Source organism: Impatiens glandulifera, chromosome 3 (genome assembly GCF_907164915.1).
Source record: "Impatiens glandulifera chromosome 3, dImpGla2.1, whole genome shotgun sequence".
In the NCBI taxonomy this organism is placed as follows: domain Eukaryota; kingdom Viridiplantae; phylum Streptophyta; class Magnoliopsida; order Ericales; family Balsaminaceae; genus Impatiens; species Impatiens glandulifera.
The window spans coordinates 11,432,579-11,443,740 of NC_061864.1; the positions used below are offsets into that span (position 1 = coordinate 11,432,579).

An 11,162-nucleotide genomic window follows, 5' to 3' on the forward strand; every position below is an offset into this window, starting at 1 on the left:
CAAATTCGGTCAGAACGGTATTGACCGGGCAACAAGCCAACAATGAATGTTAAAAATAAATAAATTAACAAACACGCCTTTCCCAGAAGGAAAGCTACTACTTTAATTTTTGATAAATGAATTCATCAATTATTGGATCTACACTTTCATGAATAGTCAAATATAACTGTATATATATATATAAATATATGGCAGACAACTAGCTTAAATATATAACCACCACATGAACTCAGTCCTCCTATATACCATTGTAAGCCTCATATTCACAAAAAGAGAGATAAATACAAAGAAACCTCATATATAGATCTGATCTGAGCTGAGCTGAGCTAGCTAGACACCATTTTTAACACAACATAAACTCGATATCGAGAAAGCTTAGTTGAACTGATGGCGGGCAAGGAGCGTTCTCTAGAGGAAACGCCAACATGGGCTGTTGCAGTGGTTTGCTTTGTATTGGTTGCAATATCAATACTCTTGGAACAAGCCCTTCACTTTGTTGGACATGTATGTATATATATCATATTCTAGCTAGCTAATTGTTCTTCTTAATATATAATTAGCCATCTAATTACTAATTGGTATTGGTAATATTGATGATCATTAGTGGTTGAAGAAGAAAAACAAACCAGCACTATGTGAAGCACTTGAGAAACTTAAAGCAGGTAATTAATCAGTCAAGTAATTACTAATTATACGTTTTTGCTAACAATTAATAATAATTATATGTTTTTGAATAATTTTAGAGCTGATGGTGATGGGATTCATATCATTGCTGCTAACAGTTGGGAAAGCGCCCATTTCAGGAATATGTGTTTCTGAGAAAGTTGCAAAATCATGGCATCCTTGTGATAAAGAGAAACAAACTGAATATGATGATAAGTGCATAAAAAAGGTAATTCTTTATTCATAATAATAATAATAATTAATAATTCTATATTTAATTTTACTTTTGTTCATTTTTTTTTTTTAATTCAGGGTTTAATTACATTGGTGTCTGCTTATGGAATTCATCAACTACACATATTTATATTTGTCTTGGCAATTGTTCATATACTCTATTGTATTTCCACCCTGGCCATTGGTACACTCAAGGTAATTAAGTAAATAAATCATTAATTAATTATATTTACCAAATTAGTTAAGAGAAGAACATCAGTTTTTTATTTTATAATTGGTCTTAACTACTTTTATATATTCATTGTATATTTATATCCATATAAAAAAAATATTTGTATATAGTTGACTAATTTTAAATAATATAATATCTTGATCACTTAAACATGAGATCAAATATTCTCTCTATATATTGATATATATATTATTTTATTTAAATAATTCAGATGAGAAGATGGAAGGCATGGGAGGATGAGACAAAGACAATTGAATTCCAATATTATCATGGTATATATGTGATATTTATTATACAAGTAGCTAGATATTCCTTTTTACTAATTTGTATTTATAACAATTTTATACTAAGAATTATCATTTTTATGTCTATTATAATAAATACTCATCTAAATAAATGAAATTTTGTACAGACCCTGAGAGATTTAGATTCGCAAGAGAGACATCATTTGGTCGCAGACATTTGAGTTTTTGGAGTAAATCAACTGTTCTATTATGGACAGTAAGTTTTAATATTATTTTTCATTTATTTCTACATTTCTTCTTTGTTGTTAGGTATATAACTTATTTTTAATATTGGCCTAATGATTGTTTAGTGGGGTTGATGATTAAATTTGTATATAAGAAGTCATCTCTTTATGTCCCCACTAAAAGTAAACTGAGTTATATATATATAACACATTGACCCTATTATTTAAAAATCATATTTTTCAAATAAATTAATTTATAGTTATAAGTGAGTCTCATTTTATATAGTTTAAACATTAATATGCTTATATCTTTATAATTATTGAAATTCAAATAATTAATCTATTTATAATTTGGGATGATTATAGGTATGTTTTTTCAGACAGTTCGTCACATCTGTGACCAAAGTTGATTACATGACCTTGAGACATGGTTTCATTGTTGTAAGTTCATTTTCTTTTACCAACTTTACTTATGCATATTTTAATTATACAAAAAGATATATAACTGATTTTGGCATAATATTCAGGCACATTTAGCACCTCAAAGGCAGACTAATTTTGATTTCCAAAAGTATATCAATAGATCACTAGAACAAGATTTCAAAGTCGTCGTGGGAATAAGGTATTGATCGATCATTCGTAAACGAAAAGTTCGAATTTGATATATTTTTTTTAAATTGATTTTTTGTTATAAGTTAATTAATGATTATTATCTTATCATGTTTACAGTCCAATCATATGGCTTTTTGCAGTCACATTCCTTCTTACCAATACCCACGGTAAGATCAACTTGTACAAATTAATTAAGTCAACTCTTTTAATTTAATTGAAAATATATAGGATCAAAACTCATATTGATTTTGTTATTATCTTCAGGATGGTTCTCATATCTATGGCTGCCATTTATCCCTCTTATTGTAAGTATATAATTCAACTCAATTCATAATCGATAAAAAATTTCAAAATATTTAAATATATGTTATTGATGATCAATCGGTTATTGCAGATATTGCTAGTAATAGGGACAAAGTTACAAGTAATAATAACAAGATTGGGGTTGAGAATTCAAGAAACGGGAGAGGTGGTGAAGGGAACCCCGGTGGTTCAGCCAGGAGACGACTTGTTCTGGTTCAAAAACCCTCGTCTCCTTCTCTTTTTCATCCATTTAGTCCTCTTTACCGTAAGAACAAATTAATCGAATTAAAGTTAACATATATATATTTTTTTAATATAGCCTTAATTATATAATAACCATATTTTGATCATCTTATTGCAGAATGCCTTTCAAATTGCTTTTTTCATTTGGAGTTGGGTAAGAATCATAATTCATATAGTAATTAATACTTTGCCAATAACCTTTAATTTGGTTAATTATTAATGGGATGTGGTAATTTGTTTTTTTACAGTATGAATTTTCTTTGAGGTCATGCTACCACCAGAAGCTTGAAGATATAATCATAAGGCTCTCAATGGGGTGAGTTTAATGAATTCAATTAATTAAACTATTTTGTATTAATAAATAATTAACCTTTGGTTAAACTCTTAATTTGCAGTGTGATTATTCAAGTTTTATGCAGCTATGTCACGCTTCCTCTTTATGCCTTGGTAACACAGGTTAGACGCCTAGCTATTAATATGTTTGATTAATTAATTACCTAGCTCCACATTTATCTACAGTAAAAAATAACAATTTAATCGTTTTTTCAAAAATAAAATAAAATAGTAACTAATTGTATTTGAGATAAAGAAGATGAGAATTTTGGTCAAAAGAAAGCTGTCTTTGGACGGAACTGTTGATTAAGATATTGTAATAGTCAAAAGTAAAGGGACCACCAAATTAAGTCTTCCTGTCTTTTGGCACATATATTTTGTGGTCTATATTTGTTAATAATAATTGTCAAGAAAAATGGCTAAAGGGAATTAAATGGTTTTATATTGGACTTTTCATAAGAATAGTTTATTTAAAAGTCTCTATGATACATAAAAGTTTTGTTATAGACTAATAATTTTCATTGAACTTTTGTGTCTTATAATTAATTAATGTAGATGGGAACATCAATGAAGCCAGTCATATTTGGGGATAAAGTTGCAACTGCCTTAAAATCATGGCACCACACAGCAAAAAAACACGTAAAACACGGCAATTCAGAGTCCAACACACCGTTCTCAAGCAGACCAGGGACTCCCCTACACGGAATGTCACCTGTCCATCTCCTACGGGGACAACACCGCTACCACGATGCTCCTGGAGCCGGCAATGACAGTCTTCAAGCCACCCCGAGGGCGGCGGCCTCTAGTTATGATCATGATATTTGGGATGAGGTCGAGACAAGATCCCCACACGGGGTTCATGATGCAGAAGGATTCGTTGTGAGAGGACAAAATGTTGATAGCGATAATCAACAACGACGACAAACCGAGGCTGCAGGAGCATCCAGCCATGGTCAAAAGGATCAACATTATATTGATATCCATTCGAAGGACTTTTCGTTTAATAAAGAGGAGATATAATTGTTTTTTTAGTTTGTTTCTTAATTAAAATTGACGATTGTAACTGTAATTATACGGGTAAGTGGGCATATTACCTTTCCATGTATACCAATGTTGCATACTTACATTGAAATGAAAAGTAATATATATTTCAAATAGGCTAATAATAATTATCAACATTTTTTATTTATTTATTTAGACGTAGGTATCTGAACAACTAGATTGGTCAGACGGGCCAACTCATGGCGGCAGGGTGGGTCTACCCATTAAAATCCATTGTTTGACGAGTCTACGGCGGACTGAAAATCGTCAACCCAACCCAACCCAACCCAACCCAACCCAAGATGGGTTGCGTGTTAGGCAGGCCAGCCCGCGAGTTGTCTCATTACAAATAAAAATTATTAATAATTCTATAAAATAAGGGTTCAAGAACATGATCAAATAGTCATAATACACACCAAATAACAAGGTTTTGAAAACCGTTCCGTTCATCAACCCAGTTTTTTGGGCGAACTTCGGTCCGACCGGTTCAACCGGTTGAACCACTGGTTGGACCGGTTTAATTTTTGTAGGGTGAAACCAATAAATAAATAAATAAATAAATAAAATTATTTAAAAGTAATAAATAAACAAAATCATATACCTTTATTTTTAATTTAACTATGATTAATTTTTAACCTAACTATGGTTAAAAAAATTTAACCTAACTATGATTAATTTTTAACTTTAAATTTATTTTCTCTCTCCAACTATCATTTCTCCAAAAGTATTGTCTTATCTCTCCTCGAAGCAAGTATCATCTTCTTCAAGTATCATCTTATCTTCTTCTGATCTTCTTCCAGTCGAAGGTAAAAGGAAGGCTCAATATTCATGTTTTTTATTTTACTTCTTAGCTGAACAGATCTAATCAAAGACGAAGGGAAGGAGGACACGGAGGAAGGAGATCAATCTTGAACAGATCTGATAAGAGGAAATTTTGGTGTTTGGAGAGAGAAAACATTTCCAACCGAAAATTTCGGTATCTCTTTTCTGTCCAAACCGTCCGGTTCAACCGGATTTTGACCGGTTCGTAAGGTTCACGTATTAAAGCCAACAATCGGTACGGTTAATCACCCGTTTCACGGTCGGACCGGTTGGACCGGCGGTTCGACCGCGTATTTTAAAACCTTGCCAAATAAGAATCATGTTTATCGTTACACATTAATTGATCAAATAGTTCAACAAAATAACTAAAATTTAAAAATTTCAGTAAAGTCAACATTTTTTAAATATCATCAATTTAGATATAATTCATATCAAATCATTCTCCTTCATCGCCTTTCTCGTAGACCGAAATATTAAGTATTGATTGATTCAGTGCTTCTTAGGAGAAAAAAACTAAGGCTATGCGGCATATGTCTATAAGGCTATAAATCATATTAGATTTTTTTTGTTAACACACGGGCCAACCCAAGTCTGACCCGCCTAGATCCGCGACCCGAGCGGGCTGACCCGTGTAGGCCCACTTCCAAATGGGTTGCTAATATTTCAACCCAACCCGTTTAAATTGTAGCGAGGCGAGCCAACCCAACGAGCCTAACCCAAATTGACGGCTCTATGTACAACACTACAATTAGCTAATTAGACGAACTAATAAAAGTTCATTAGTTAATATATTTTTTTAATTTATATATTTATTAATTAAATATTTTTTTATTTCTTTCCTTCTTTTTATTAATTAATTATCAATTTCTCTCTTTACACTTTTTTATTAATTAATTAATTAATTTCTCTTCATTTATTTATTTTTTATTGTCTATTCATATGTATTCGATATTTAATTATTTTAATTTTATTTATTTTTGCATTCTTCTTATATAACATTGATTATTTTAAAATTGTTTGATTTTTTAAAGAGTTAATATTTTGATATTACAACAGCTCATTCTTCAATAAAAAAAATCTCATTGATTTTGTTTATTATTAAAGACTATTAATTTTATTTTTCTTTATATTAAAAAAAATAAAATAAAAAATTTTACAAAATATTACAAAGAAAAAGAAATAAAAAAAAATTAATTAATAAATAAATAAATAAGAGAAATTAATTAATTAATAAAAAAGAGAAAAAAAATAAATATATAATTAATAAATATATAAATTTTAAAAAAATTAAACGAGAATTTTTTATAATAAATACGGTTAAATAAACTTTAATATATAGGATCAATTTTTTATAATATACGGTTAAATAAACTTTAATATACGATGTAACTAAGCTACTTGAATAAGCATCTACGTCAGCAGAAGCATCGTATGAATGGCCCAGAAGTGAGTTTTGAACGGGCCTTGTAAAATTCAGGCGAAGCCCGTTTTCCCTCTTATAAGCCCAACTATAATAAACAAATATTTTTTGTATTAAAAAAGTAAATTGAGATATAGAGATAGAAATGGAGATGGAGAGGTGTCTGTAAGCAAGTAATTAATGAAATCGATTGATCGATCGATCGATCGAGTGTTCTTGGTTGATTCATTCTTCTGTATCGCTTTTCCCGTTCTTGCTGACGACGTAAAGCAATTGTTTATACAGTCTTACACGTTATTATTACAGGACAAGAAAGAAAGAAAGAAAGAAAGAAAGAAAGAAAGAAAGAAACGGACTTTATATTTGTTTTTCTTCTTATTCTTCTTCAGGATTCAATCATCATCATCAATTACGATCGATGGAAGTTCGTCTCAATCCAACGGTTGATCATTCCTCCGTCCCACAACGGCAGCAACATCAATCTTCGCCGTCGAAGCAGCCTAAAGCTCCACCCTGTTCCGTCGATACTTCTTCTGTCTCCTTAAGGTCTTATTTATTCATTTTCTTACTGTTCTTTCATTATTCGTGTGATGGAGAAAGAAAAGAGCAATCCTTTAAAATATCTGTTTGGTTTTATGCTTGCAGGCTCCAGAAAGAATTAATGGCTCTCATGGTAAAACAACAACCTATTCCTTCAATCTGTCTGTTTTCCTGTTGATTTCTGTCTTTATGACACTGAACATAATAACTGCAACTGGATTTTGAATATTAATATTTATTTGGGATTAAATAAAGAAGCAGCACTTCAACCTGTTCCTGCTGCAGCTTTTGATAGTTTCTTAAACTAGTTGGTGTAGAATGAAGAAAAGAGGCCCCTTGAGTATAAGATATTGAAATGATTTCATGTGGGTTTTTCATACAATTGTCCAAGCTGAATCCAAGAGATTAGTACAGATTTTGCTCAAACCTTACAAAAACAAAATAGAAAACTTAAACTAAGATGTCATTTACTGCCTTCTTTTCATGAAGGCTCTTTGCCTATTTATTTAGACTAGACCTGTAGTTCATAATTATTATAAACGCCATAAGGTAGAATAAATTCATGGGAAGTCAGTATTATTGTTTCTTAATTTTAGTGTTGAAAGATTTTTAGAGAACTATGTGAGTGGTTAGGAGGAATAGGACTTCTACATGTTAGATTAGAAAGTTTATTGTAAATCTTAAGGAATTATTTCTTCTTGAACTAAGAAGTCAAATTGAAAAAGCAATGAACTTTGATTAACTAGCTAGTTTAAGATGAGTATGTACAGAAGGATGATATATCCATATTGATGTCTAAATATTCCTTGAATCCCATTTTAAAGTAGTCTTAATTATTTGGGGTGAGTTTTAAGGAAGGAAGGAAGGAAGGTGTGCTTTGTTTTTTATGGAAAATTCCCTTCAAAAGTAGTGATGTTGGGTTAAAGAGAAGAATTTTGATTAGAAAAAGGTAGCAAAAAGAAAGAAAAAAGTTAAAAGTGTATAGTTGAGACTTCAGAGATTGTAATGTTAAAATGAAATTGAATTTAATCTATGATTGGAATTTGAACTTCTTTTATTGTTGTTACACAGATGAGTTGTGGAGATGGTGTATCTGCTTTTCCTGAGGGTGAGTGCATCTTCAACTGGACAGGTACAATTGATGGTGGTAAAGGAACAGTGTATGAGGGTTTATCATATAAACTCTCTTTGTGTTTCCCTTTGGATTACCCTTTTAAGCCACCTCAGGTGAAGTTTCAAACTATGTGCTTCCATCCGAATGTCGATCAATTTGGCAATATATGTCTTGACATTCTTCAGGTATGAATTTATTTTATTTTATTTTCAGTATTATCACTAATAATGAATGTTGTTCCCCACATTCTTATGTAACTAACAGGACAAATGGTCATCAGCTTATGATGTTAGAACCATTCTGTTGTCAATTCAAAGCCTTTTGGGAGGTTTGGAAAAGTTTTAATGCTTCATAGCTTTCACTTATTATTGAATTATCAAGTCTTGTTAATAATTGAAAGTAAAAAAATTGCAGAGCCCAACAATGAAAGCCCTCTAAATAGCAATGCAGCAACTTTATGGAAACATGAAAAAGGTCAGTACTGTTCACTTCTTCTTTATATAATGATTACATTAGTCTTGTTTGATCTAGGGTTATTTGAATAAACATAAGTTATTATTTTACAAATAACCTAGGTTATTTGGGTAAAAAGACATTAGTTTGGTTGATTATTTGAATGATCTAGTGATTAGTTTTTCATTGAAAAATGGTGCAGAGTATAGAAAAATGGTTATAAAAGAGCATTCATCTGGACAAATAATGGAGAGCTGATTAACACAAGTTTGTTTCTTCTTCTTCTTCTTCTTTGCTCTGTACTTTTATGCTTGAACATCTGAAATATATATAAATTTGCTCTTCCCTGAGAAAAAAAACTAAGGGGTAGTAGCCAAATTAGGCAAAATCATATACAAGTTGTAAATTTCCTTGAATAATATGTTTTATTGCAATATTAGAGATAAAATCTCAATATTAAACGATTCTTAACTTTACGACATCATCTTTTTCATTTTTTTGTATTGTCTCATTGTTAATTTATGAACATATTGCTTTTGGAACTGTTGATTAGTAAATGTTTAGTTGATAATACTTGAAATTGAAATATTAATAAGTTTATGGTTTCTCATCGGAAACGATACTATCATTACCCTATTGAAGCTCGCTGAATATGTATTTTTTTTTGGAAATTTACTCCATTTTTTATATTTTCTCCAAAATACCTTTATTTATTTTTATAAATTTTAAATACAAAAGGATGTTATAATAATTCAATAAATTCAAAACTTAATTAATTTTTTTTTTTCATTTATCTAAGTTTTTTTAACATGAAACAAGTTCTTACACGTTATACTAAACTTAATCCACCTCGCGAAACGTTAAGCCCCTTGTTTCACGAAAAAGGCAATTTCGTCAAAAAATAAAATAAAAGACCACGAAAACAATTAAAATTATATTTTGTCACCACCTCAAATAAGTCATTCTTTGAGGTCATTTACTCAAATTTTCGATAAAAAAACAAAACGTAGTTTATTTGGAGATGAGTGATGAGAGAATCAAAAGCATGCTCCACCACAATTCAAGTTCCAACAAAAGTTATTGTCAGATTATGTACCTCACTATGAATACATTCTAAAACATTTTTAATCGCTACTAAATAATAAAAATCGATTAAAACTCGAAATAAAACAAAAGTTGTTTCTAATATGATTAGAATAAAAAATCAAAACCTAAGTAGTGGTTAAAGTATAGTTATCATAATTGCACGGGCATAATATAATATAAAGATATGGAGTTTATAATGGTTGTTGTTTAGCAAAAAAGAAGGATAGAAAATGATTGTTAATGATCACAATTATTGCAAAACCCTAGCTTAATTACTTGTTAAAACAAAAGTATAAATAATCTTAATAATAATATTGAGAATAAAAACATTACTTTGGGCGTGGGAGTGATTGAATTATTATACTGTTTTAGTATTTAATAACATTATCCATCAAGTGGACACAAAATAATACAAGTTTATTAAATCAGATTCCTTTTCTTCTCCTCCTATCTTATATTATGATGTTCTTACACTTGTGGATGAGTTTAAAGAAAGTATTCTATAAAATTGGTTTGGATAGAAGTGCTCTTAATTAATAATGAAAAAGTACATACCATTATTGATTGATCTCGAGGTTGATGAGAAAATATATTAATGTATAAGAAAAACAATAGTTGAACTTTAAACAAATTCATTAGCTAGGGAAAAAAAAGTTTCGTTTAATAGACTAAAAGTCAAAATTACAATCCTTAGTAAGAACTCTCTAAATTAAAATTGGGTCATATAACTAATGTGTTTCTATCAACTTTTTAAATTGAAAAAAAAGGAAAGAAGTATAATTTGAGTTGTGTGTTGTTAAATAGAAAATGAATTAACAGAAATATATTATATTACATATTTGTGATTTAACATTTTCTTTATGAATAAATATTTTTAATTTAAAAAACTAGTTAAACTTTAATTGTACACTTAATAAAATCAAATTTGAATAGCCACTTCAACTTAAAACATCTTTAATATAAACTAAATATAAATTTTTTTATTTTGCACAAAAAAATTTACTTAGAACTAGTTTGTTGGGTTGAAATTTAAACATTTTCTAATGGATATTGTAATTTTTTTAATACTTTTTTAGAACCATTTGCTCTCTTATTTTTAGAAGATCTTCTTGTGCAGAGGCATAACTTAATTGATCTCATTTGGCTCAATTAAACCATTGAACTAACTTTTTTTTTTTAATTTTTTTATAAAAAATTACAGATTTTATGAATTGAGTTATATATAGGCACTATTTTCTCAAGAAAAGTAAAATCCAATTTCCAGTACTACTACTACCTACCAGCCTTTCATATGAGATTCGTATGACTCAACAAACTTTAGATTTGACCATAAAAAAAACACATGTAAAATAATAATTATATTATTGAAAGGAGATTCGTATGCCGCTGTCTCGTTCATATTATTATCATAATAATATATAATATATATACACCACGATACGACCCCCCATATAAAATACAATTGGGAAATTATTAAAATACACTAGCGAGAGAGACAGAGAGAATGTTTTGTTGGACCTTGTTTGATGTTTGGGTTATTTCGGATTTTGCTATTGCTTTTATGAAAGAAAAAAGTTGTTTGATAAAACTAATAAAT

At 29.6% G+C, this 11,162-nt stretch overlaps 2 protein-coding genes across 2 annotated transcripts; both read left to right on the forward strand.

Moving 5' to 3' along the window:
* The first annotated feature begins 218 nt into the window (after positions 1 to 218).
* LOC124931744 (MLO-like protein 12) lies at positions 219 to 4,274 on the forward strand. Its single transcript, XM_047472292.1, has 15 exons — positions 219 to 504; positions 605 to 662; positions 744 to 892; positions 976 to 1,092; positions 1,341 to 1,401; positions 1,542 to 1,630; positions 1,965 to 2,039; positions 2,126 to 2,220; positions 2,328 to 2,377; positions 2,475 to 2,515; positions 2,605 to 2,778; positions 2,875 to 2,910; positions 3,005 to 3,072; positions 3,152 to 3,212; positions 3,645 to 4,274. Exons 1-15 carry the CDS (start codon positions 388 to 390, stop codon positions 4,107 to 4,109), a joined length of 1,656 nt encoding a protein of 551 aa, XP_047328248.1. The 5' UTR covers positions 219 to 387; the 3' UTR covers positions 4,110 to 4,274.
* A 2,226-nt stretch (positions 4,275 to 6,500) lies between these two features.
* LOC124931272 (probable ubiquitin-conjugating enzyme E2 C) lies at positions 6,501 to 8,954 on the forward strand. Its single transcript, XM_047471704.1, has 7 exons — positions 6,501 to 6,636; positions 6,762 to 6,918; positions 7,018 to 7,045; positions 7,984 to 8,211; positions 8,291 to 8,354; positions 8,441 to 8,500; positions 8,682 to 8,954. Exons 2-7 carry the CDS (start codon positions 6,791 to 6,793, stop codon positions 8,735 to 8,737), a joined length of 564 nt encoding a protein of 187 aa, XP_047327660.1. The 5' UTR covers positions 6,501 to 6,636; positions 6,762 to 6,790; the 3' UTR covers positions 8,738 to 8,954.
* Positions 8,955 to 11,162: the final 2,208 nt, after the last annotated feature.

Excerpts from the sequence above, each read along its gene's own strand:
- LOC124931272 (XM_047471704.1), top strand. The coding sequence starts at position 6,791 with ATGGAAGTTCGTCTCAATCCAACGGTTGATCATTCCTCCGTCCCACAA. Across the intron at positions 6,919-7,017 it reads ACTTCTTCTGTCTCCTTAAG|GCTCCAGAAAGAATTAATGG; the intron begins GTCTTATTTATT and ends TTATGCTTGCAG. Across the intron at positions 8,212-8,290 it reads TATGTCTTGACATTCTTCAG|GACAAATGGTCATCAGCTTA; the intron begins GTATGAATTTAT and ends TGTAACTAACAG.
- LOC124931744 (XM_047472292.1), top strand. The coding sequence starts at position 388 with ATGGCGGGCAAGGAGCGTTCTCTAGAGGAAACGCCAACATGGGCTGTT. Across the intron at positions 2,040-2,125 it reads TGAGACATGGTTTCATTGTT|GCACATTTAGCACCTCAAAG; the intron begins GTAAGTTCATTT and ends CATAATATTCAG. Across the intron at positions 2,221-2,327 it reads AAAGTCGTCGTGGGAATAAG|TCCAATCATATGGCTTTTTG; the intron begins GTATTGATCGAT and ends TCATGTTTACAG.